Below are 27031 nucleotides of genomic sequence, written 5' to 3'. Positions count from 1 at the left end.
CTGGAACAACTTACTATTGTTTTGTTCCCACTATTTCACCACTCTGGCTCACACCTCTCCTCTCCTTTCCGCCCCACTCCACCTGCTCCCAAAGTTTTCTTCCTCTTGGATCAGGCATCCTGAAGTTAGAACTTTCAGTCTTTTTCTGTTCTCACCATCTGCTGCTGGATAAGGGGTGGGATGCTGTGTGCGTGCGTGTGCGTGTGTGTGTGTGAAGGGTAGGGTGGTCTTCATTTTTTTTAAAATATTTTATTTGTTTATTTGACAGAGAGAGACACAGCAGGAAAGGGAGCACAAGCAGGGGCAGTGGGAGAGGCAGAAGCAGGCTTCCCGCGGAGGAGGACGCCTGACGCGGGGCTCGATCCCCGGACTCTGGGATCAGGATCTGAGCCAAAGGCGGACGCTTAATGACTGAGCCACCCAGGCGCCGCTGGTCTTCAGTTTTGAGGACGAGGAAAGAAACAGGAAGACAGCCTCCGAAGCCAGGTCTCTGGGCAGAGCATCTTAAAAGCAACTGAATCTTTCACGCCGAAAAGATCACCCCTCCTGCTAACATCTCTCCCATACATTCTTGTGTTAAGTGGCTGCCCGTCCCCTTCCACCTGTCCCTTGCCTTACAAACACTCTACTCTTTTAGCCACAAAGAGGGGAAGACACACCTGAGAGAGAAACCACATTGACTTTTATAAACTGTTTAAAGGAGTATATAGTGGATGGATGCCGGATAAATTTATCCCGATTGAGTGGCTGATTGAGAAAAATAAGTTACATAACACCTATTTCTTATAGACTCAGAAACACTGTAGTATTTATTGGCCGATGAGAGCAATGAGGAACTTAAAAAATAAAACTACCGATCACTAGGAAGACATGAGATTATCAACTTAAAAACACACAGTCTTTAAAATGAAATTCTAAATTCAGCAAATACTTTTTTTTTTTTTTAACTTAGCATTGCATTTAGTAGACGGTGTTTCCAGAAGTACTTAAGTGTTAGGGAACTCTTGTGTATCCGTCGGGGGTCTCCAGAGAAACAGAACCAACAGGATATACGTAGAATATATAGAGAGAAAGGAATTTTTTAAAGATTTTATTTATTTATTTGACAGAGAGCGAGAGAGCAAGAGCACAAGCAGGGCAGAGCAAGAAGTGGTTTCCCTGCCAAACAGGGAGCCCGATGTGGGACTTGATTCCAGGACCCCGGGATCATGACCTGAGCTGAAGGCAGACACTTAACTGACGGAGCCACCCAGGAGACCCCAGAGAAAGAGACTTACAAGTTCTTTCACGTGATTCTGGAAGCTGACAAGTCCAAGTCTGCAGTGTGGGTCAGCAGGTGGGAGACAAGAGGGCCGGTGGTGCAGATGTGGTCTGAAGGCCATCTGCTGCAGTGTTTCTTCCTGCTTAGGGAGGCCCGTCTTTTTGTTCTAGTCAGGCCATCATCTGATTGGACGAGGCCCACCCAAGATCTGCTTTACTCCAAGTTGGTCCACCTCATATTCATCTCAACCAAAAACAACTCTCACGCTGACACATCAAATTAACCATCACATCTTGTATGTGCACATGTATGTGCACAAGAAAGAGAACCCAGCAGAGGACATATTTCAGTGAAAGAAAAAAAAATAGGTGCCCCACTGCCCAGGAACTAGGAAAAGCTGGGAGCTGCATCGTGGAGGTGAGTGACATCTCTGGCATCTATTTCATGGGCTGTAACCCACTCCTGCCCCAAACCAACAGGAAAAATAAACCCCACAATATCCTTGCCTGAAATCTTGAGAACTGTCTCCGTAGCTCACCTTAAAAGCTTTGTCCCACCCCCAATGAGGAATCAGCAGTATCTGCTTAATGGCCTCTAGCTCTGAGCCCAGGCACCAGCATTTAAATCCATATGCCAAACCCTCTGAGAGTTAAGGACACCTACTTATCTATCAGGGAAAGGAAATTCCCAGTGCTTTGAGAAAAACCTCCTTGGGTAGCAGCTACTACTGAGGAGACTTTGATTGGCCTGGTATGTCCAGGTTCGGCTGAATGCAGCCTTTCGATGCTTATCACCAGGCAGCAAAATAAAGACAGTCCCTCAGGGATTTCACGTCCTTCCTTATTGCACACGCAGCGGTGAAAGCCCCTCCCACGCTCTCATGCTGGCGTTGGCCTTGGCGTTGGCCGGAACTCTCTCCGCCTCAGTCTCCCTGCAGTGACGTGCTGCAAATCCTCCTTTAACAGGATCCTTGGGTGACGGTAGATCCTGCCACCGCCTCCCCGGGGCACAGCAGCAACAGAGGGAGAGATGCTGACAGCAAGAGCCAAGCTTGAGAATTCTGACTTTTGCCTTGGAAAAGGGGTGAGCACGCTTTGTCCTGCTCCCTGCGCCTGTGGAACTCCTATGCCCGCCCAGGGAGGAGCGCGGCCTCAGTGGGGCGTTGGGCCCTCAGGAGAGCAGGGAAGGATGCTTCTGTAGAACACCTTCTGTTTGCAGGAAACCAAAAATGGAGAGGAAAGGATCTAGTGGTAGGAGCAAAGACAATTGTTTTTCTCGTTTTTATAAAGCTCTTAGATTGTGTTTAAAAGATAAACTGATAAAAAAATTTCACGGCCCTCATAGCATCTCAGCGTACCATTGGGATCTTAGGGGAGACAACACATGGCATACTGGGAGTGAACGTGTCCGTCCTGGGGACTGCTGTGAACACGGTCACACCTCCTTCCCTCCCCTCAGTGAGGCCAGTGACTCTCTCTCTCTCTCTCTCTCTCTCGGTTCTTCACGCTTCTCCTTCTCTGCATCTTCAAATGGGCGAGGCGGCCTACGGCAGAGGCAAGACAGTGTCTGTCTCCCATCGGCTGATTAGCTGAATGTCCAAAGGATGGCTTGTCCCCAGATAGTGAAGTTTTCTTTGTCTCCCTTCCTCCCCTAATTTCCTGTGAATATCTACCATGAGAGATAGGATGTGCATGAGGGAGCCATTCTCAGCCATCTCGTGGAGCTTTCCAGAAAAAATATGGTGCTGTGCCCCATGCTCTGAGTTTCTGGTTTGATTGCTCCAGAGTGAGGCCAGGCGTCCTGTGTGAGCAGGCTGCTCTGGGGGTCCAGGACGCCTGGTGATTCTCCTCCGCACCAAGCTGAAAGCCAACAGATTCTGGGGGAGGCCCACACTAGGGAGGGTCTTACTTCCGAGAAAGGCAGAGCTGGAAGACACGTTTTCATGGGAAGCCCAGGGCAGGCCCCTCCCAAACTTCACCCAGACCACGCACTTGAGTACGAGCTGAGAACAAGGAAGAATGGATGTCCAGGACGACCGTGTCGTGTCCTTTTGAATGGGGCCATGAGTCCCAGGGCTTAGCACAGCGAATGTGGGGTTCGAGGGGGAAATGACTGTGGCACTTGGTCAGAAAGTCTCAGCCCTGAAAGAGCAAGAGGCTCGGATCTGATAGAGGCAGTGATAGGACATAACGTGCAGCCGGGTGGGAGCTCTGCTTCGGGTACGAGTGTTTGACTGCGAGGATGGAGAACTCAACGAGAGATGCTCAAGCAGACAGGGCTCATTTTTCTCATATAATAGTCAGTCCCGAAACAGCTACTTTCCAGCAGTGGCTGAGCAGCTCCAAGGAAGCCAGGTTCTTGCCAAGCTGAACACCTCGCACGTGTTCTCTGATGGGCTTGACATGGCTCCAGTGGTCCCGGGCGCACACTGTGTTCAGGCGAGAAGCAGTAGAGGCAGGCTAGGGCAGTGACAGTATTTCTTTTTTTTATCAGAAAGCAAAACCTTTGGGACTCCTGGGTGGCTCAGTTGGTGAAACATCTACCTTCAGCTCAGGTCACGGTCCCAGGGTCCTGGGATCAAGTCCCTGATCAGGCTCCTTGCTCAGCGGGGAGTCTGCTTCTCCCTCTGCCTGCCGCTCCCCCTGCTTGTGCACTCTCTCTGTGTCTTTCTCTGACAAATAAATAAATATAATCTTCAAAGAAAGCAAATGCTTTCCCAGACATATAGCTAGTGGACTTCTGCTGAGGTCTCTTTGTCAAGGACAAGGACACAAGCCAGCCTCCATCACCTAACTCTAAGGAAAGGAAAGTAGGGAACAAGATTGCCCTGCTGGCTTCCTAAGCATAAGCCATTCTCTGGAGCGGGCGGGGGGAGGTTAACACACCATCATCCAGAACAAAATCAGGGTTTTGTGAGCAAGGAAGAAGGGAGGATAGATATTGTGTAAACAACTAATGGTATCTGCCACAGATCCCCAAAGGGAATTCGAGGCTTCTGGATATCCGCCTTCACGTAATCCTACTCCTGGTCCGGCTACAGCAATTTTCTCCATGCAGATTCTCTGAGGACTTTCATGGGACACATCACAAGGCAAAAAATCAAAAAATCTCAGACAGAACCTCTCAAGCAGCTCCCTCCCATTATTAGGCTCTCCGAGGTAAACCGCTGAAGGCTCCAGCTGACCTCTTGCCAGTGGTGGCTCTCCTTTCCTTCTAGATGTGTCTTCCACTTTGCAACTGTAAACATCAAGGACGGAAAAGCACACCACCTTGACCACGGCACCGTCTTCTACCGGAGAAACGTCAGCTTCTAACCAGATCTGCCCATCCATCCCAGAGCACGCGTGCATACGAGACGCAGGCACGTAAAAAAACTTTTTCAGTGTGTTGTGAGCCCTGTGTACCTATCTCTGGAAGGCTGTTCATCCTTCACTGTTTTCCGTGGCTATCTGTCACGCACAGGATTGGGGTGCTCTGGCTCACTGGGTCAAGTTAAGTACCTGCAGTTAAGTACCTGCTTAAGTACCAGTTAAGTACCTGCAGGAACTTCAGCAGCAGCAAACAGGGAGTTCGCAGCAACACTCCTCTAAGGAAGAGACATTTAAGAAAACATTGACCTGGATGACTTTCCCTAACGGGCACTTCCCCATTCACCTCTCTTCGTTACCTTCCAAAGAGGAAGCGGTATTCATTGTAAATGGGAAACGGGAGAAGAGTCAGGATTAAAGCTCAGAGGAACTGCCAAACCATCCCATTTATAAGGGCACTATTTCAGCTTAGAAGGGAATCCAGGATATCCATCTTTAGAGAGCTCCTGGGAAGATCTAAAATATATGGCATCGGCAACTAATGCCTAAATCTGAATGATTTGGTGTTGCAGCCCGTTTCGTGAGAGCATAAGCAAGGGGGTCATTCAGCTGTGAGCAGGGAGCACATCCCGTGGCCATCGCCAGACGCTTGCATCCATCAGACAAAGCACGGGCAGAGTCTCTTTCTCAGAAGCAGACACGTTCATCATTCATCACTGGAGGAAACAGCAGGTGGCAAGCTTTGGGTGTAAAGGATGCAGGACAGAATGCTGAATACATGCATTCTTGAGCTAAAGTAGCTAAGAAAGCAGGAGAGACTGTGACACTTGCCTCCACTGGCACCTGCTTTTGCTGGTGCTAGATAAGATAACTGCTAGTCATAAACTCTATTCACTTATGGATGAAGCAGGGGAAATGGCAAGGATTAGGGACAGCAAAGGATTCTAAACCCCACTCTATCACTTGTAACCGACCATTCACCTTTGCAAGGATGAGGAGGGGTATGTACCTGGAGATTCTGGGTCTCCTCTACCAGAGCAGCGATTTATTACATGTTGATCCAAGCGACAAGGATGTCAGCTCGCAGAGGCTCATGTTTCAAGAGTAATTGTGTCACTGCGAATTTTCTGACCGTTGGATTTATCTGACTGTCACCACAAAATGCTGAATTCTTACTTATCCAGGTTCGAGCACTCACTGCAGGGTTACTATGTTTCTGGTACTTTGTTTGGTGTGTAGGATACAAAATGAATTAAAGCGCAACCCTGATTCTTAAGGTGTGCATAGGCTGCGGCAGAAACAAACACATTCATCCGTTCACACAATAGTTTACTGAGCGGTTGCTCCAGACACTAGCAGGGGCTGTGAGACAGTTAACCTGACACGTTCATTGTGTACTTTTCTCTCTTGATGTTTTAGAGCAGGGTGCGTGGCTTTGAGCCAGCTTGGCTGCTTTTTTGGTCATGTGACTTTGGGGCAAATTCCTTAACCTCCCCCATTCTTGGTTTCCTCTTCCATAAAATGAGAAAAATAATAGCACACCATTTATGAGTTGTCTTGAGGGTTAAATGTATTAATACATATAGAAAAATATTACCATGTCTTCTTTATAGTAAATATGGTGGGTAATTGTTAGCCACTATTATTGCTACAGTGGAAGGTTTAGAGAATACACAAGTAGAAGCTGGTATGATTAGGGGCATTGGGAGTGGCTTATTGGAAATGCCCTGTAATTTGGGTCTTCATGGAGGAATTAGAGATGGTCAGCCCGTTAGTAAGCATTTCTCTCTTTTCTTAAGGATTTATTTATTTGCGAGAGAGGGAGCGAGAGTGCATGCGTGCGAGTTAGAGTGGGGGGAGCAGAGGGAGAGAGAGAATTGTAAGCAGATTCTCTGGTCACCATGGAGCCCTACTTGGGGATCAATCTCACAATCCATGCTATCATGACCTGAGCTGAAATCAGGAGTTGGGCCCTTAACTGAGCCACCCAGGTGCCCCTCAATAGCGTTTCTTGAGCACGAAGTAGGTAGAGGAGCACGTGCTGGGATTAGTGTGATTAAAGACAATAACCTCATACCTTCTTCCCACCACCCCTCGCCCTCAAATTGCTCACGGTGAAAGGCAGCTGGAAATATAAACCTGCAATTACATCACAACATGACAAACGCAGTGTTAGTGATATGCGAGGATGCTCTGGGAATTTGGAAGAGGGTCACCTGCCTAGGCTGGGGGTGGGTGTTGGTGGGAGTGAAGTGTTAAGAAACAACTGTTGGGAGAGGTGACATTTGAACAGTGTCCTGAAAGGAACTGTGTCCAGTCATGTGGAGTAGAGGTAAGGGCTCTCTGGATGATGGAGGGGCTTTTGAAAGGGCAAAGTGAGAGCACGTGGCGTGTTTTAGGGACTTCCAAATCCAGGTGTATATGAGGCATGTGGGAGATGGGGCTGGAGAAGTAGGAAGGGGCCACCTCACAAGGCATCTTGGATGTCACATTAAAATAGTGAAACATCATTCTGAGGGCTGTGGCCACCAGTGGTTTGGTTTCAGGAAGAGCATCTTGGTAGCAGCATGGAGTGGGTATTGGAGTGGAGAGTGATTTCGGCGGGAGGCTGCTGCTGTTATCTTAGTAAGAAAAGAGAACAGTCGAAAACTAAGGTATTGGTTGGGGACAAAGGAGGGGGGACACTAGAATTTTAGAAATACTTGGGAAGAAGTAAGGATGCTGGGGGAATGAGGACAATGGCTTAAGTTTGTAAAAGTGTAAAGTCAGACTGATGCCTGGGTATGCCAATGGAGACGTCTGGCAGGCAGTTGGGTAGATAGGTTGGGGGCTCAGGAGAGAGATCTGGGCAGGAGATACGGATTTTTTCTGATCATTAGCACATCAATGGTAGCCCAATCTCTAGTTTTAATGAAGTTACTCCAGTAAAATTTATAAAGTGAGAAGAACAGGGGCCTGGAGATGTAACTGGAAACAGGTCAGGAGGGGGAAGAGGAGTCTTCCTTCAAAGAGGTGAAGAAAAGAAAACAGGAAGAAGCTATGTCATAAGAAAATGAGACCTGGAGGAAGACAGCGCTTCAGGAAAAGGAAATCCTCAACCACCAAGGACGGAAAAGGCAGCTCTGTAGTTAGGAGACCACTTGCCCACCATGTTCCGCGTGACTGGAAAATGGGGCACAGTAGGGGGAATTCGCTAGGAGGCTGGTTGGCTTTCAACAGAGGCTGAGAAGCCTTCAGTGCACGTTCTGGAGCTGGGCTTTAGTCTGTAGGTAACAGGGCACGAAACATAGGCCAACTTATGAATATGTTTCTAATAAGTCATTTTTAAAAACTGAGGTAAAGCTTACATGCACTGAAATGTCTAGATCTCAAGGATTCATTTCAAGGAGTTTTGACAAGTGTGAAACCTGTGTGACCGACACCCCAATCAAGAAAAATATTTCCATTACCTCAGAAAGTTCCCTGGTGCCCTGTTCTAATTTCCACTTCCTGTAGGCAAGTACCATTCTCATTTCTACCCAAAAGATTACTTATGTCTATTCTTGAATTTCACATACATGGAATCATGCAGTATGTAAACCTTGTTCTCTGGCTTCTTTTGTTCAACATAATGTTTTTGAGATTTACCCATGTTCTTGCATGCATTAGTAATTTGCTATGGCTGAACAGCAAGCATTATTATACGAACAGATCACAATTTATCTGTTCCTCCATCAAGGGATGTTTCGGTTGTGATAAACTTTTGGTTATAATGACTAATGTTGGCAACAACATTCCTGTACAAACATTTCTGTCGTAATATGTTTTCATTTATTTTAAGCAAATATCCAGGGGTGGAGGTATAAATGTCATTAGAGACAGCTTCCCAAAGTGAGTCCTTGGCTCTTTTCAATCTTTGAAGTTTTAGCTATTCAAAGGAGTGTGAAAAGGTATCTTTTTTTATGGTTTAATTTGCATTTCTCTAACAACGAATACTGAACACCTTTTCAGAGGTCTGCATTTGCATGTCTTCATTTGATAGTTTTGTCCATTTTTGTTTATTAGGCATATGAGAAGTGTATCTTGAAGGCAATTGAAATTTATTCTGAGTGGGTTTACAATAGAAGCATTTGTGCATTCTGTCAATGAAGAAAATGGACAGAAAGATGGGAAAAAATCTTGCATCCATGGTGTTTAGTAACTTTAAATTTAGATAACTTTAAGTTACATAAAATCCAAAACATAAAATGACTTTATGTAAAAGTAACCTTAACTTTAAGTAACTTTAAATTATACCTTATCAATTATGTTTATTACATGTCAAACTTTTTGAAGGTGGGGTATTATTTTCTCCATTCACTATGGGAGAGATCTCTACGGTTAGAAGGCAAAGAAAACCCATGTCACAGATTCAGTTTGCCTGGGAACCAAACCAGTAAGATCCATGCTAACCCAAGACTTTGTTTTTTAACAGTAGATGCTGTCACAAACACAGAAAATACATGGATGGTCAGTTTTTGAGATTGCACAGGGGAACACAAGCACTGTGTAGAAACATCTGCATGCTACAGTCAGCTTTGGACAGTGACTACAAAGGCCCGGGGTGGGCCTCTTTTTTTCAGCCCTGCCTGTCCCTAACACATAGCTAAAGTAGTTTTCAGGGCCTCTGAACCATTCTCACGTTTTCAGGATTTTGTTTTTGTTTTGGTTTGGTTTGGTTTTTTTTTTTGCAAGTGTCCGGAATCCATTCCAGACCCACTGTGTCAATCTCTTTGGGCGGGGCGGGGGGGGGGGGGTGGGCAGCCTGTGCCTTTTTGGAAAATAAGCTCCTAAGCGGCTGAGAGCTGCCCTCAGGTGTACCTCTGGCCTGAGCTCTCAGGAACACCTGCTTGATTTAGGGCCCCGGCAGGCCAATCTCCAATTAGGAACCGGTGGAGCTGGAGCGCGCACTACAGCATCTTTTAACGAGGGGCACCTTTCTTCTAAAAAACAGTGAGGGTGGGGCGAGGGGCACCCGCTGCGTACGGTGTAGCGGACAAGTGCCCGGGGCGCGCGCGGAGCGGGACGGGGCGGGGCCGCAGCCCCCTCCCAGCGGGCGCCCGGGCACCGCGCACGCGCACGCACTCGCGCACGCCCGTCGTTTAGGCGCCGGGTGGCCACGGCGGGGCGCGCGCGGTAAATGGAGCGGGTCCTCGCGGAAACGCTGCTGTCGCAGAGCCGGGACCCTCGGGTCCTGCTCGGGGCGCTGTGCCGCGGGGAGGCGTCCGCGGAGCGCGTGGAGACGCTGCGCTTCCTGCTGCAGCGCCTCGAGGACGCGGAGGAGCGCGGTGGCGGCGGGGATGCGGGCGCGCTCCCGGAGGCGGCGCGCGAGGTCGCCGCCGGGTTCCTGGTGCCGCTGCTACGGGGCCTGCGTGGGCGACCCGCGGGCGGCCCGGACCCCGACCTGCCGCCGCGGGACCGCCGGCGCGTGCTGAGGGCCGCGACCGCCGCCTTGCGCTCGTGCGCCCGCCTCGCCGGGGGCCCGCAGCTGGCGGCCGCCCTGGTGGAGGAGGCGCTGCGCGACCTTGTGGCCGGGGGGCCCGCGGCCGGTGCGGAGGCGGCGGTGGAGGTGCTGGCGGCGGTCGGGCCCTGCCTGCGGCCCCGCGAGGACGGGCCCCTCCTGGAGCGGGTGACGCAGGCCGCCCTCGCCTTGGCGCTGGGCGCCGACGGGGAGCGGGACGAGGCCGGGCCGGCGGAGGACACGGCGGAGCTGGCGGCCGGGAGGCTGCTGCCGGCGCTGGGCCAGTGCGGCGGGGCGGCGCTGCGGGCCGTCTGGGCCGGGCTGGTCGCGGCCGGGGCGCCCTCGGGGCCCGGCCGCGTCGGGCCGCGGCTGCTCGTGCTGAGCGCCCTGGCCGAGAGGCTGCTGCCCGAGCCCGGCGCCGACCGCGGCCCGGGAGCGGACGAGGAGGTCCCCGACGCGCGGCGCTGCGGGCGCTTCTGGAGGACGGTGCAGGCGGGGCTGGCGCGGGCCCCCGACGCGCTGACGCGCAAGCGGGCGCGCTACCTGCTGCAGAGGGCAGTGGAGGTGTCGGCGGAGCGCGGCGCGCCCTGCGCCTGCGGCCCCCGCGAAGGAACCGGTACTGCCCTCCCCGCTTCTGTCCCAACCCCCTTGGCCTTCTGCGGGGGGAGGAGGGGCTTCTGCTTCCGAAACCAGCTCTCCGCCTTCCGTGCGTGTGTGTGTCCCGTAACCCCAAAGCCTGGAAACCTTGGGAACCTCACCTCGGGGTGGTCTCCAGGCGACACGAATCTCGGCAGCTGTGAACAGTCCGCGCTTCCTCACCTTTCTGACCCAGAGCGGGGCGCAGCCCTGAGCCGGGGAATGGTGAGGAACGTGGCTGAGTCCGAGCAGGGCTCGGGGTAGGTCCCTGCTCAGGGAGGAAGGGCTCGCGTCCACCAAGTTGAAAGATCAGTGGTTGGGTTGTGTACGGTACAATTCTGCCCTAGGAATCATCACACTCCGGAACTTTCCCTTGGTAGTTCTCTCTGTAAAATGTTTGGTCCTTAAGTCGTCCTTTGGAGGGTGTTTTTGCTATTGTTTTAATAGGGTGAGTCCGATTTTAAGTAATTTTTAAAAAATCTTTTGAGACTATGCTTCCTACTCCTTGATGACAAAGCAAGAGTGGCCCAGCTACCAAGGACTCCCTTCAGTGTGGTACTTACTGTGGATTGGTTTGTTCGCTGAAATGTGGGAAAGTGCTTTTCAGTCATCTTTCTGAGCTGTCCAAGACCAAGATAGAATGATTAAAAATTGTCCCCATAGGGGCGCCTGGGTGGCTCAGTGGGTTGAGTCTCTGCCTTTCGCTCAGGTCATGATCTCAGGGTCCTGGGATCGAACCCCGCATCGGGCTCTCTGCTCGGCGGGGATCCTGCTTCCCCCTCTCTCTCTGCCTGCCTCTCTGCCTACTTGTGATCTCTGCCTGTCAAATAAATAAAGTCCTTAAAAAAAAGGAAAAGAAAAAAAAGTTGTCCCCATAGATAATTTCTGCCTGTTTAACTGTACCCCCTCTTACTGGTAAGGGGTATTTTGTTTGGTTGAAGTTGGGAGTAGATCTTCATGTTTGTCTACAACGTTAGTAAATATTCTGGCAGTCCACAAAGTAGTGATCATCCAAGGAGAGTTTTCACCGGAGAACATTTTTTAAATGACCAAAATTGAAGTCATTTTTTTAAAAGAGTCATTCTACAGAGTTTTAAAGATGAGCAGTGGTCTCTGCTTCCTGCCCCTCGGAGAGCAACCACTTGTACCTCTTTGAGCTGATTATTTTGGACTTAACCTCTGTGTCTTCCAATAATCTGGGTAAATCAACATCATTTGCCACAGTTACACTTCAGTTAAATGTAAATTCATTGTTTACAAAGTTATGACTGAAGATGTTCACAGATGACCCATGTAGTAAATTATGATTTTTTTCCCCCTTCCTGCAGGTTTTTTTCTGGAATTAGGTCATTTACAGATGACTTTGGTTCTCTCTATATTTATCATGAATTCAGCCTTGAAGTTAGCTCATCCTCTAAATCTTTCTTATACAAAGTCCAATCATTTTCTCCAAGACGTCTCTCCTACATTCCCCTTAGAAGCTCAGCCTGATGTGTGGCTGCCAGTTCTCAGCTCTGCCCTCACCTGATGCCTGGCTTGGAATTCTCGTTTCCTGGAGTTCAAACTTTTATCTTTTTTGGTTTTCTCACTTGTTTTGGTGTAGGCATCATCCAGAGATAAAAATTTTTATCAGAGCATGTCTGATAGGTTTTTAAAGATTATTTAGAGAGCGAGAGAGCAGGCAAGCTGGGGTTGGGAGAGGGACAAGCAGACTCCCTGCTGAGCGTGGACACCACCCTACCCGACCCGACATGGGGCTCCATTCCAGGACCCCGAGATTATGACCAGAGCCTAAAGCAAGAGTCGGATGCTTAACCTTCCAAGCCACCCAGGCGCCCCTGATGTGTTATTCTTTCATTTCCATCTGACACTTAATTTCCATTCCCTGAAAATGCCCAGCTGTTCACACAGGTTGTCTACCTTCTCCCCTAGATCCCTTAACATGTGAGTTGTAATCCTGTATGAGTCCTCTGCACGAGCCATCTCTGAGTTGGTTTTGTTTTTTCTTTTATCTCTGGGCAAGGGGGTCACTCTCGTCAGTAGAGTGAACTGGATCTCTGTGTCTAGGGATGGGCGCCCTCCTCTTCTGTGAGGCCATTAGTGTTGGGGATTGGGTCACGCGAGTTAATGGTGAAGCTGGATTTGGGTCTTGCTGCCATGGCTGTGGGGTGTTGCTCCCTTGGGTTTAGTGGGAAGCCGGGAGTCCCTAAAGGATTTTCCTCTGTGTTCTTGTCTTCTGAAGACTTTGATGCTAACACCACAGTTGGGGTCCTTCCCTCAAGGGTAGATGGCTGATGTCCGTTACTTGGTACAAGGCTTGAGATGGTCGAGGGGGTGGTACTTTTCATCTCTTCTGCTCCATCCTCTTCTTAGGCCCGGTGTGCCCGAACCTCAGGCTTCCATCCAGCTCCCTCGGCATATAACCTCGTGTCCTACTTGGTGAAGGGTGTAGAGTTCCCTCACCCTCTCCCGTGGTGGCTGCATTCTGCTCCTGCCTGTGGTAGGACTTGACCGCTGGTTCCCTGCCCTCTCCCTGCCCTCCCCCACGGCAGCAGACCTGCTTCGTATCCCCCCCACGCCCCCCTGCCCCGGGATTCTGCGCATGAGGGGTTTCCTCCTGTCGGTACAGGGTTGGGTGAGCGGGTTTTCTCTCCATCTCCCAGGGCGGCCAATGTTTGCCTGGTGTCGGGACAGGGACAGGCGTGGGGATGTGGCAGGGTTTCCTCCAGGGGCAGACGCCTTTGGTCTCCTGTTTGAGGAGGATCCTGGGGGCAGACAGGCTTCAGCACTTGACCACCACCTTGTACTGGTGTAAGGCTGGGCTGGCCTGTTTCGGTTAGTCCCGCCGTCCTCTCAGACCTGCTCCTGCCCTGCACGCCTGTGCTCCAGTCTCTTGCCTTTCCCGCCGTCTTCCTCAGATCACTTGGGGGGATGCCTAAGGAAGAGAGCTGGTGAGTGGTTGCGGACTCCCTTGGGGTTCCCGGGGTTCTAGGTTGTCAAACAAGCCCACACCTCGCCTTGGAAAAAACTCAACAAACCTTCATTGGGCTCTTTTTTTCTTTTTTAAAAAAAGATTTTATTTTAGATCGAGAGAGAGCTTGAGCAGGGGGAGGGGGAGAGAATCAGACTCCGCACTGAGCATGTGGGGCTCGATCCCACGACCCTGAGATCATGGCCTGAGTGGAACCCAAGAGACAGACACTTAACCAACTGTGCCACCCAGGTGCCCCTGTTTTTTTTTTTTTTTTAAACATTTTTGGTGACCACCTCTTCTTCCTGCTCTTGACCAGAGATAGATTGAGTTCTAGTGTCTTGTGTGTTCTTAGAGAGAGGCCTTCTGCCCTGTGCAGTTCCGATCCCCTGGAGGCATTGTCGTCTCAGGTGTCAGGGTTTAGGACTGTGTGTCCAGCCTTTTCTCTCTGTCCGTATGGCAGGAATGTTCTTCTGTAGCTTTCTCTATCCTAAGTGGAAACTGAGACCAAGCTTGTCTAACTGCCTCTGTTTTCCTGTCACATTTATTTATGATTCGATGGAGGTGGGGGTGGAATTCTAGCTTAAAAAACATTTCCATTCAGAATTTTGAAGGCACCGATCTATTATCTTAGGAGCTTGAGCTTCCGGTGTTGCTGTCGAGCCGTCTGAAACCGTTCGGAATCGTGTTTGTTTGTACGTGTTCCATTTCTTCTGCACGCAAGTTAGTGGGCCCGGGCGCCTTCATTCTCAAGTTTCACAGTTTTGGTACCTGTCAGTTCTCATCCTTGCCCTGGGCACTCGGTGGACCTGGTCAATCCGGAAATCATGATCTTCAGTTCTGAGAACTTTTCCTGAATTACTTTCTTTGCTCCCTTCCTTTCTGCTTTCGGTTCTCTTGTTGGATATTGAAGCTCCTGGACTGGTTATCAAAGCATCTTTTCTGTCCTGTTTCCTATGATTTTGTCTCCTGGTTCTAGCCCCTGGGTGACCCCCTCAACTTTATTTCCAGTCCTTTCTTTGAGTTTCTGGTTTTTTCTATCAAATTTCTATTCTCATGCGATCTTTTTTGTTCTTCTAATGTCTCCTTGTTAATCGTATCCTGTTCTCATGACAACATGAGGTTTTCTTCCTCTGGCATATTTTTGTTCTCTCCAAATCTCTGTTTGTTTTGGTCTTGATCTTTATGTGGCTGTTTCCCCAGATGGCTGGTGATCTTAGATACCTGCTTCTACTTAAGAATAAGGAACCAGTGGGGGGCCCGTGTGGCTCAGTCGGTCGAGCTTCATCTCTTGGTTTCTGCTCAGGTCATGATCTCAGATCAGATCTCAGGTTTGGACCCTGCTTTGGGCTCCACACTTGGCCAGGAGTTGGCTTGAGGATTTCTCTTCCTCTCCCCTTCCTCCTGCTCGCTTGTGAGCTCTTTCTCTCTCTCTCAATAAATAAATCTTTAATAAAAAAAAAATGAATAAGGAACCCCAAATCCGCACACATAAGTGGTGCTTGCCGACCGTGAACTTCACGCCAAGGTGTTCTGGCCGAGCCCCACGGTACTGGGGAATCTCTGACAGTAGTATTTTCACGTCTTTCCTCTTGGCCTGGCCAGATTCCACGGAGACCTTCCAGTCTGTTGCTGCATAGTGAAGGCCAGACCAGCATCCTGGGACCTGAGGGGCTCCGGTGGTGGAAGGGGCAGGTAGAAGGGGTGGGGGTCTCAGCATGCAAGGTGCATACATGTTCGCTTACTCTTGACCCTAGTAGGGTCCAATGCATCTCAATCTAGAGACCCACAAGTTTACCTTCTCCAGAGAATAAATTCCAGGCTTTTTCATGCTCAGAGCATAGGAAAGGGCACTGAGGATCTGTTTCTTAACACACCAAACAAAATTCTTTTTAGTTTAGCCTTGCTTTTCCCCTCCACTTACGAAGTAACTTTTGTTCCTTAGGTCTGGAGAGCTGAGCTCAAGTGTAAATTGGGTTTCTTCTTGGCTTTCCATGTGCCACCTTATGTTCACTTTTCCTGAGTGCGCTTGGTTTTTCTCTGATCTTCAAACTAAGTTTCACTGGTGTTGGCTTCTGGGTTTTTGCCATTCTTTGGGGTTTTTGCCTTTGAAAAGTCCTTGACTATTATCGTGAGGTTCTTAAGGAGAGAAAGTGGGGTTTAAGTGTTCAAATCCGTGACCCTTGCCGAGAACGCTGGAACAATAATCGTAGTTAAAATAAAAAAAACAAAAAACTTTTGAGATTCTTGTTAGCCCAAGCCTACTCTCTAGGCTTTGATACAGGGATGCCCTCCATTATTAGAGGATACAATATTGGCTAATGGTGGCATTATTTTTAAAATGTCTTTAAGAAAACTATGAAATCTACAAAAGAAGGAACTAATTTTCCTTTTTAAACCCTATCAGGCCCAAGTCTGTTTTGGTGGTCCGAGAAGAAGAAAGATGAGCTGCTAAAGTTTTGGGAAAACTATATTTTAATTATGGAAACTCTAGAAGGAAATCAGGTAAGAGTTTTTGTGTTTTATCAGATGCTGTGTAGATGGAGTTTTAGTTTTTTTCAAACAGTCTATAAAGGCAATGCAGAAAGACCAATTTGGATAAAGCATAATAAGATACAAATGTACTTTGTTTTCTGGCATAAATTTAATTTAAAGCTGAATGTTAACTCAGGAATTAAAGCATGCTTTTAATTGACTTAAATTGTCACTTGAAGAGTTTTAGTTTTACTTGCTCTGCCCTCGACATTTACTTTCTGAAGTGAAATTTTTAGTTTCTCAACGTTATATAATCTTCAAAGAAATACAGACTTAGGAAAATATTACTTAAGGCAACTTGAGGTAGATTCTTAAGTAAATAATTGCCCTTTAATTTTGTAGGCCTGCCTGCCTTCCTTTCTTCCTTCTTTCCTCCTTCCTTCCTGTTTTAGTTCTTAGAGCTGTGTGTGCTAGTCCTACAAGTGGAAACCTGAAAAATCATTTTCAGTTAACTTTGAGTTAGTTTTTGTAGAATGTTTAAGTTGAACTCAATCTCTTAAGATGACTAGTACAGTGGTTAGCTAGTACAGTGGTTCTTAACTAGTGGTTCTTAAGCTAGTACAGTGGTTCTCAACCTTTAACATTCCTTAGAATTACCTAGATGGCTTGTTAAAGTACAAATCGCTGGGTCTGGTCCCCAGAGATTCTGATTCAGGAGGTGTGGGGGCGGGGCCAGGAAGTCAGGTGTTTCACCAGTTCCCAGATGATGCCTCTGCTGCTGGGGCAATCACTCCTGGAGACCCAGGGTGGTGCAGAGCCTCCGTTCTGTCAGCTGCAGACCTCTGCGGGTCTGGCTGTCCCGGTACTCATTGTTAGCTATCACCCCAAGTGTGCACCAGGCCTCGTTCATGGACTGAAAGAATTACTCACTTGCTAAATATACATGAGGAATAAAGAAAGCATGTCCAAATTCAAATACGTTTTTACAGTTTTCCTTTATCAGTAGATGCGTAAGACTCCATAATTTATTAGAAACTCTAACTTACCTACATTTGCCTATAGTAGTCTGGCCCTACTCTACATGTGACCTTGAATATCCCTTGAGTGCCTCAAGAGAATGGTTTTTTGCCCTCTTTGTAATCTGTTGGTATTATCAGCCCTGCCTATTTCCCAGGGCAGTTGAGGATTACATGACATAACGCTTTATGATAACACTGTACAAATGTGACGTTACTGTCACCATATCCTAGGTCCTGCTCATTAGCTTTGCCACACTCATTCTCATAGCCGGAATTCATAGGATATAAAAACTGGAAGAATCAGGCACCTTCTGCGTAGTAGGGCTACTGTTGTACAATAGATGAAAGTAAGTTTCATCGGAATTTTTGAAGTTTATCTTAATTTTTAAAGGTTTTTATTTCATATATTTGTTTTTGTTTTTGTTTTCAGATCCACGTTATAAAGCCGGTTTTACCAAAGCTAAACAGTCTGTTTGAATATGCAGTGTCAGAGGAAAACGGTAATGGCTACTTGTATTTTGATTTGTATAACGTTTATAGCTTTTTTTCCTCCTTGATTTTGTAAATAACTCAACGCATTATAGAGAATCTGGAAAAACCTTCAAAGTGTAACAGGAGATATGCATCTGCTGCCACCAAGAGAACAGCTGTTCACATTCCAGATTCGTGCCTTCTGGACTGATGGTTCCTAACGTTCTGGCTTATCGAGCAGTGTGTCCAGATGCGTTTACCTGTATCCTGAAGTGGGCTTTGAGAACAAATCTTTAAATGAGTGCGCAGTTTGCCGTAATTTAGCAATATGGTTAATTTTGTAAACTTGTGATCACCGCACATTTGAAACACACACAGAAGGGAAGGAATAAGTAAAGCGAGCCCCACCGCCCAGCTTCAGCAGGGACCAGCCCATAGCCGGCCTCGACCCTCTGTACCCTCCCCCACCCCTCTGCCCGCCATTGATCCTGAAGCACACCCCAACCCCCACAGCAGACCCTGTTGTCTGAAGTCATTTGAGTGTGCACCCTTCACAGATGAGGGCTCTTTAGGAATGTTTTGATGATGGTATATTCTACATTTTTCATGATGGCTCTTTGGTGTTATATATCAACTGCTCTCCATTCTTATTCTCTATCTCTGTTTCATTGTTCATTACTTTTTTGGGATTTCAGTTATTATTCTAGATCTTGGACTTTAAGGAAGATTCCAAGATAACAATTTTAAGTGTGGTTGTTAAGGCTTTAATCAGTACTGTGTTTTGGGAGCTTCTTGGGAGAAATAGAAAGAAACTGGAGCTTCCTAACATTATTTCATGAGACTGGGCTTGTATCAACAAAACAGCTAAATGCATTTTTGTGTGTTTAGTTTGCATATGAATGATGAGCTGCTGCACTATTGTGTTTACCCACCGGAATTAACCTGGGTAAATGGATTTTAGTGCCGACTCCAGATAATTACAACTTTAATAGTTTGACCCCCTCAGGAGCTGAGCTTTCCCCAGTAAGTCCTGTAGTTGTTTTCTGATACAGTGGGATTTTTCTTAGACTCTGTCGTCCCCTGGGGCTAGAATTTAATTGAATCCTGTTGTGACTTCACTTATGCATTTACTAGTAAAATGATTCTCTTATTACCACGTTTTGCCCACGGCTCTTGGCAAATCAAATCAAATAACAGTGACAGGTATGGAAAAACTGCCATCGCCAAAGCATTGAACAAGCAAGCATCTTGGTGTGAATGACAAATAAAGGACCAGTTCATTTCTAGAATGCTGTGAATTAAAAATGCTGAGTAAATTTTTTCTAGAAGAATTAAAAGATATTTCAAAAGAGTTAAAAAAAATACCTCTGGGGTATATATTTATTCTCTTTTGGGTTTTTTCCCCATTCATTTATATATTTAGTGGAGATTCACTTAGGGTCCAGGATATGCTAAGTGCCAGGGATAAAGGGGTGAGATAGTGTTTCACGTAATTTTGGTCTCTTTTCCATGAAAAAAAAAAGTGGTAATGCTAAATTCTAGGAAGGTACCGAATAAGGGATGGAAATGGATATACGGGGAGCGGGGCCGTCGGGCAGGCGCACCTCAGGAGGGAGCACGGAGCTGAGACTACAGCGTGTGAGGGAGCCCTGAGCTGGGACAGCTCGGCGAGGCCGAGGACCCGAAGGCCCAGCGTGGCCCAGGGTGGCGGCGTCGGCCTCGTTCTCACGGTCGCTTCATGCCTCGTTCAGACTTTTTCCCGAGAGTATGAGGAGCCAGTCAAGGGTTTTAAGCAGAGGAGCTACAGTTTCAGATTTCCGTGGGATCCGTGTCAGCGTGGCGTGGCCTGTCTCCCCAGGTTGCTGGCTCTTTAACCCCTCCTGGCACATGTGCATTTATAAAAGAATGTTCGAAAGTGAGAATAAAGTCCTGACCAAAGAAGGTGTCATCCATTTTTTGGAGCTGTATGAATCAAAGACTCTTCCATTTGCACCAGAGCTTTCTGAGGTAATGATAGCCTTTTTCTTCCCCCTTGCTCCCTTTCTCAAGAGATGAGAGGTGGGGGCGCCTGGGTGGCTCAGTGGGTGAAGCCTCTGCCTTCGGCTCAGGTCATGGTCTCAGGGTCCTGGGATCGAGCCCCGTGTCGGGCTCTCTGCTCAGCGGGGAGCCTGCTTCCCCCTCTCTCTCTCTGCCTGCCTCTCTGCATACTTGTGATCTCTCTCTCGGTCAGGTAAGTAAATGGAATCTTAAAAAAAAAAAAAAATGATCTATATTAAAAAAAAAAAAAGACATTTGTTGCCTCTCTATGAGGGCGCTCTCCGAGCAAGTGAGCTCTTATAGATGAGCATAATGATGCTGTTTTCCCAGCGCGGATCTCTGAATAGTTGCTGTTTGTGCAGTGGTGCCGCTCCCCTGGTTCTGAGCCAGTGACTATTGTCAGCTCCTGTGTTAAGCAGACGTTGCCTTTGAGCTGGATTCATGAGCATCTCTACTTGCATTTGTCAGAAATCACACCGAGACTTGAGAATTACCGTTGGGGTTTTAAGTTTTGGTGCGCCACTGAGTCACGTGATCACCGGGGTGGGGACACTTAGCCTCAGAGGTGCCCGGGAGCCCTTCCTAACTGATGACGTGCTGTCGTGTTCTGAGATGCATCATTTTCCACGCTCTCCTGCCTTTCCTGTATTTCCTATACACTTGCTTTTTTGACCCAATACCTTGTCATATTTTTGAATTTTTTCCCGTTTTGTTTTCCAGACACAGGGGCTTACATTTTCTCTTGAGTATCTCTTGTTTTTCCGTGTCACTATGCTTATTTTCCTTTGTGTATTTCTCCTTTGGGCTCCTTTCTCCTTGCTGGCCCTCTCTGATCTCTCTTCCTCAGTTTCTATCAGGTGGGAAGGTTCTGCACTTACTCGGTTGTGGCAGGGGAATTAAGGTCCCCTCCACAATGAGCCCTGAGTTAGCTTGCAGTGGAAAAGATCAGCTTTGCTCAGAACAGCTCGACTGCAGTCCTGTTGATACGCAGCTAAGGCAAGCTGACTTCTCAAAGTTGCAGCTGTAACCGAATGTCAATTACATTTTGTTTTGTTTTAGTTTATTATTGGACCATTAATGGATGCACTTTCGGAGAGCTCTCTGTATAGCAGGTAAGCAAACATTGTGTCATCCAGCAGCCACGTAGTAATACGTCCTCGATACAGAAATGTCACGTGTTCATGAAATATGACCAGGCTGTTAATGCATTTGGTACATGACACGTGTACCGAACAGACATTCAGCTTTTTCTTACTATGAAGTCCCTTCTGTGTGTGTTCGTCTTCTTGCTCGCCTTCTATTGGTTGTATCACGTGTTCCTTCTTTTTTTGTTCTGGTTTTCTTTCTCACCTTGAATGCTTCCACGCTTGGGGTTTATGGAAAGCATACCTCGCCAAGCGTACTTTCTTCCTCTTGCTCTGATTCGCACTGTCTTGGAAATTGTGGTGACTTTGGCTGACCAACGCTCTAAACGTTTTTTCCTCTTTTTTCTTTTAAACTTTTTGTTTTGACTTAAAACTTGTGAGGATAATACCTAGAATTCCCATGTATTTCATCCACGTTCCCCTGATGTCACCATGTCACCACGTCTGTTTAATCGCTCTTTCCCTCCCCGTGGGTGGACGTTGGTTTCCCAGCTCTGTCTGCTGAGCAGACTTACCCACCTGTGTCTGCTGCAGGGTCTGTCTGTCCATCCATCCGCCTCCATCCACGTGAAAACCCACAGGCTCACCTCCGTGGGTCTGATTCCAGTCCAGTGCCGCAGGGCTCACTGACCTTGCCCTTTCCCAACTGACAGAGGCTGCTGTGATTGTAAATATGTCACTTCCTGCCCCTTCTCTGCAGGCAGACAGTGAGGACGGTTGTGCCACAGCCTCGTTTTCTGAGCCTTCTCATGCTCTCGAATTACACCTTCAGAATGGTCCCGTCTCTGAACTTCAGGGATCTTTTGGACCCTGATGAACTAAATGTATACGTGCAAGTCTTCGGTTCAGTATCTCTAAACAGACAAGCCCCTCTCCCCCCACTGCCAGTTCCTTTAAAACTTTTAAATTAGTTTGTGCTAAGTTATACTAATATTTAATCCTATTTAATAAATATCAAAAGAGCATAGCAACACTTGATTCACCAATTAGTTTTCAAATAACTCATTGCTATTGAAGAGTTCTGTGAAGCAGTTAGACAGCTGGAGAGCAGTAAAACCTACTCGGTGCCTCTCAAGGAGGCGACAGACCCATTTATTATGAAATGTCTTCAGTTTCCTCACACACTAATGTGTTCAATTAACAGATAATGTTCCTGCTGGAACCATATAGCAGGAGAAAACATGACTTTAGTAGACGTTGACAATTAAATGTTCTTGCAGAAGTCATTAATTACTCAGATATGTTTTTCTATGAATGAAATTTATTTAATACTTAAAGATTTTAAATCGTTGGAGTATATGTTGGAAACAATAAAATACGATTCAAAGTGATCACTTTTAGACTTTTTTAAGATGATGCTATTTTAGCAAGATTCATAGTGTGTGTCAGGGAAAGTATCATAAAAAGGAAATCCGTGTCTACTTAGTATGTTATGATACTAACTCATGTCTGTTTTCCTAGAAGATCCTGATGTTTTGTATTCAGAAGGATCTTCAGAATTTCACTGATAAATAAAATGCAGGTTTAGAAAAAGATGATCTGATTGTTGTTGAAAGACTTTTGAGCCATAGTTCACTTAGTTTCGGTATGCTTACTTGTAAATTTTAAATATTTGTTTTTTTTTCCCTCATTTGTCTATAGGTCCCCAGGCCAGCTGATAGGAAGTGGTTCTCCACTGGGATTGAAATTACAGAAGTTTTTAGTCACTTATGTTTCTCTTCTTCCAGAAGAAATAAAGAGTATGTGTCAGTAAAAAGTTTTTTTAATTTATTAGCTTTAAAATTTTTAGTATATTGGTGATAAGCACTATCCTATGACTATTATAATCAGTACTTTCAAAATAGTTTTCTTTTTCTGGAATATATATATTTTTTTCAGAATCTTACAGGTGTTCATTGTAGTTGGGTACAACTTTTGCCTTGACACATAACACATATTGCCAGTATTGGCTCGAGGAGTGTGGAAGTCATTTTAGAACGTGTGCTGCTGATGGCCATCTTTTCTAGTTTTCTCTATTCGCTTCCCCAAAATTAGTAAAATTGGTTGAAGAAAGAGCGACCTGGGTTCAGGAAAAAGTTGCAAACAGAATATCCATTGTGGCAAAACTGCCCCACTATAGACAGGAACTTGACAGCTAGAAGAAAAATACTCCTGCTTTATGTAGAGCTTGTATCTTAGAAATACCCACTTCTTTGGATTGGTGATTTACCTTCCTTTCTGGTGAGTTAAGTTGGTAAGCAGAGAGCAACACCGCTGTTATTTTGTTAGTTGAGCCGCAGAAGGACTTAACTCTACTTCCTGGGTCCTTTCTCCACTTGTGGCTTTGTGGCTCATAAAGTGACCCTGGGTATGAAACAGACACACATTTCCTTTTGTATTTCGTCTGCAAACAGGGTGAAACAATGACCAACGGTAATGTCTGCTCAGAAGTCAGGGATAAAAAATGCAAAAAGATGATCTGTGTATCCCAACTTTAGGTGTCTAGAAAATTGGCTCATTTGATTACTTTTTTAAAAAAATTAGTTCGTGGAGAAGATTCTCTCAGAAGTTCTGTAGTTTGCCAGAAGACAGAAGCATATGCAGTCTGGGGATTGCTTTGCTGACCATGTTGGCCCATCCCAGGTCAGCAGTGCGGAAAGAGGGAGGGTGCTGGGAGCGCCCCGAGGGTATGCATGCCTGCTGTCCTTGGCCATGGCCAGCATGCTGTGGACGCTTGTAAGTGTGTTGAACAAATGTGAAATGGAAGTGTGGCCATCCCCATCTTCCCTGTGCCATGAGTGAGGCGTTAGGCAAAGTGGAACTTAATTAGTCCAACAGAAGAGAAGGCAAGTACAGTGTTTACTCAGTTTTTTACTTAGTACATTTTTCAGTCAACACTTCCCAGTGAGTATCTTAAATGTTTCGTGCTAGGTATTTGGAAGATATATATTTTATATATAAAATAACTACATAATATAAAATATTGTTTTTTAACTAAACATAAAATAAAACACAAGCTCCTTTCAGGAGCTTCCAGGGATTTCTTGGGTCATTCTACAGTGATGATCAGAGGAAACAGACATTTCACTAATTATGTGACTTGAGGGTCTTTAAGAAGTCACTTACTAGCAGAGAAGGCAGAACAGAGAACCTTACCTTGGTATCTCAAGATGGAAAATTAGTGACCAGATCCAGAGGGAGTAAGAAATGGCATATGTGATCTAATGTTACTGCACGCAGATATGAGAGGCCATCTCTCATCAGTAATTTTACCGTGTTTTTCTTTAACCTCTCCCAACAGACGACTGGTTTCTAACACTAGAAAAAATTGATCTTACACTTTAAACTTTTTCTTTTTTTCATAGTTGTGTGGTTATCAGAATCTCTGCAATATAGTAGAGTACTTATTTTACGGGGCTGAGATTGAAATAGCACTGATTTTTTTCCCCCAACAGGTTTGTTGAGCTAGAATTCACAGACCACAAAACTCGTCCTTTTAAAGTGTTTCTTTCATTGGTTTTTCGTGCATTCACTAAGTTCTGTGACCATCACCACTAACTCTAGAATATTTTCATCACTCCCAGAAAGAATATTTTTGCCACCCATCACCGATCCCTTTCCGTTCTCCTTTCCCACCAGCTTCTGTCAGCTACTAAATAATCTCCTTCCTCTACAGATTTGCTGATTCTAGTCATTTCCTGTAAATGGAATCCTAGAATATGTGGCCTTTTAATTTATGTCTGGTTCATCAGCCGTGAACAAGTCATCCAGTAAGGACCCATGTTTCAGTATTTCATTCTTTTTTATGGCTAAGTAATACTCTACAGATATCACACATTTTATTTATCCTTTAGCAGTTGGTAGACATCTGGAAAATGCTACTGTGAATATTCACATACAAGTTTTTGTACGAACACGTGCTTTCCGTTCTCTTGAGTGTATGCCTAGGAGTGCAGTTGTTGGCGCCGATGGTAGTTCTCGGTGTAACTCAGTGTAATTATCTCGGTGTAACCCGTTTTCTACACTGGCCGTGCCGTCTTGTGTTCCACCAGCAGTGTACGAGAGTCTAGTTTCTCTTTCTGTGCCAGCACTTGTTAGTGTCTGTGCTTTTGGCGAGAGCCGTCCTCGTGGATGTGAAGTTCTATCTCATTTTTTTTGTTTTTTTTTTTAATTTAAATTCAGTTAGCCAGCATGAGTTGGCCTCATTAGTTTTTGGTGTAGTGTTCAGTGATTCATTAGTTGTGTGTGACACCCAGCGCTCATCACCACACCTGCCCTTCTTAATGCCCATCACCCGGTTACCCCTTTCCCCCACCCACCACCCCTCCAGCAACCCAGTTTGTTTCTCGGAGCCCAGAGTCTCTCCTGGTTTGTCTCCCTCTCTGATTTCTTCCCGTTCCGTTTTCCCTCCCTTCCCCGACGATCCTCTGCGCTGTTTCTTAGGTTCCACGCATGGTTTTCGATTTGCATTTCATACCTTCTGACGGTGCCCAGCAGCTTTCCGTGAGATTCTTGGCGACAGTGACATTTTAAAACCTTCTCTTTCAGGTAGTTTCCTACTAAAGTTTATTCAGAAGATGACAAGCAGACATTGGTGTGCCATTCCCATTTTGTTTCTGTCTAAGGCTTTGGCAAATGTCCCAAGATGTAAAGCCCTGGGTATAGAAGGGCTTCTTGCTCTCAGGTAATCTACTCTGTGTTCACACATGTTCGGATGTTCACATAGGGTTGTCTGCAGTAACTTTCCGTCAGTAAATTTTGTTTTCCCCTCTGCTTTAGCCTATAGTGAGTCCTTTTAGTTAATACTGGCATTGGGATGTGAGCTTGCTCTTTTGAGCTCGTAATTTTGTATTGAGAAGTAAAAAGTTGACTTATATGGTTGGACTTATTTTGTTCTATGAATTACTAATTTAAATATGTGCCGCAATACATGCTATTGGATTTAATTTTAAGACCAGGCCAATAAGGTTTTCTTACATTGATATGCAGAAAACTAGAGATAAAAATATCAAACAGTAATAATGATTGCAAAGATTTTCAAAAAATGTAGAACTCTTACTTTAATAGTATCTTTATTTACAGTTTTTTGGAAGAGATGTATTTCATATTAAAATCGAGCTCTACCAGAGAGACCTTAAGGAAATAATAGCTTTGAAAGTGTATTGACAGTGACTCTCTACATTGGGAGTTGTAGAGACTCTAGATGAGCTTGTCAGTATTTACAAGTTACCAGAACTGTCTTTGGGAACATGGAAATGCATGTTTCTGTTTTCTGACATCAGGGACGTTCTGCAGCGCACGATGATCACCCACCAGATCTTGCTGAGAGGGGCCGCACAGTGCTATCTTCTTCAGACGGCCATGAATTTAGTAGATGTGGTAAGTTTGTCTTTTACTCGGCATACTTCAGTCTATGAGTTTTTCTCCCTGAATAAGTGTGCAAAAACGTGTGAACGGCAGGTCTGTGATGCTGTCACTAGAAAGCCCTGCCCGTAAAGTCGGCCCGGTGCTTGCTGGAGGCCTGGAATGTGGGTGGCAGGAGGGCTCCCCCTGTGCTGACTCGGGAGAGTGATGGACTGTGCCCAGTGTGTACACAAACGGTGTGGTTTACCCTGACACCTGCTTTCCTTCTCGGAGTCTGGACTCTTGGAGTGTGCTCAGCAGGGGTGCCAGTAAAAATCCTCCCAGTAAGAACCCTGAGCCGTGGGTCTGTAACTGGCTTCCCTAGTAGACAACAGTTCACTCGTAGGGACAGCTAATTGCTGGCGGGATTAAAGCTGTCTTGGGTGACTCCCCTGGGACAGGACCCTTGGAAGCTTTTGCCTGATTTCCTCTATACTTTTTCTGCACATCTTCCCAAAAATTGATCTTTAAGAAGTCTGTAGTATCTTTTGTTTTTTTACAGAGCCCCTTTGCTACTATTGCTGGGAATAGGGGTCAGCAAACTTCTTCTGTGAAGGGCCAGAAAAGTCCTTTTTTAAGTTCGTGTTCTCTGTTATAATTACTTAAAAGCTGCCATGGACAGTTTATAAATAAAGTGGCTAAAATAAGTTAAAACTTTATTTACAAAAGAGCTGAGTGGTTTTGCTGACACCTGGCCTAGAGCAAGGTATCTTAATTCAAGATGTACAGCCTTAAGGGAATGAAAAGACTTCTGTGGTTTTCAGAAGGCTGGGAGTTGTTTTCATGGCTTTGAAAGTCAGCTTCACTTTTCGACTTAAGTAACTTCTTATCGAATGTGTTTGTTTTT

General features: G+C 46.3%; 1 protein-coding gene across 5 annotated transcripts in view; it reads left to right on the top strand.

The window, feature by feature from the left end:
• Positions 1-9686: 9686 nt before the first annotated feature.
• Positions 9687-27031, top strand: part of TARBP1 (TAR (HIV-1) RNA binding protein 1) — a 92915-nt gene continuing 75570 nt past the window's right edge. For 3 of the 5 annotated variants that reach the window (XM_047701325.1, XM_047701326.1, XM_047701324.1), the window contains exons 1-8: positions 9689-10664; positions 16063-16160; positions 17580-17649; positions 19479-19627; positions 20717-20769; positions 22444-22541; positions 25330-25465; positions 26064-26160. In XM_047701325.1, coding sequence (XP_047557281.1) covers positions 9728-10664; positions 16063-16160; positions 17580-17649; positions 19479-19627; positions 20717-20769; positions 22444-22541; positions 25330-25465; positions 26064-26160 — 1638 coding nt within the window. In that variant the 5' untranslated portion in view covers positions 9689-9727. Of the gene's footprint in view, positions 10665-16062; positions 16161-17579; positions 17650-19478; positions 19628-20716; positions 20770-22443; positions 22542-25329; positions 25466-26063; positions 26161-27031 lie in introns of all 5 variants that reach the window. The other 2 variants (XM_047701329.1, XM_047701327.1) reach the window with 2 other exon arrangements.

Source organism: Lutra lutra, chromosome 14 (assembly GCF_902655055.1).
Source record: "Lutra lutra chromosome 14, mLutLut1.2, whole genome shotgun sequence".
Lineage (NCBI taxonomy): Eukaryota > Metazoa > Chordata > Mammalia > Carnivora > Mustelidae > Lutra > Lutra lutra.
Note: the sequence above shows the minus strand (reverse complement) of the source record. Positions and strands in the feature narration are given on the sequence as shown.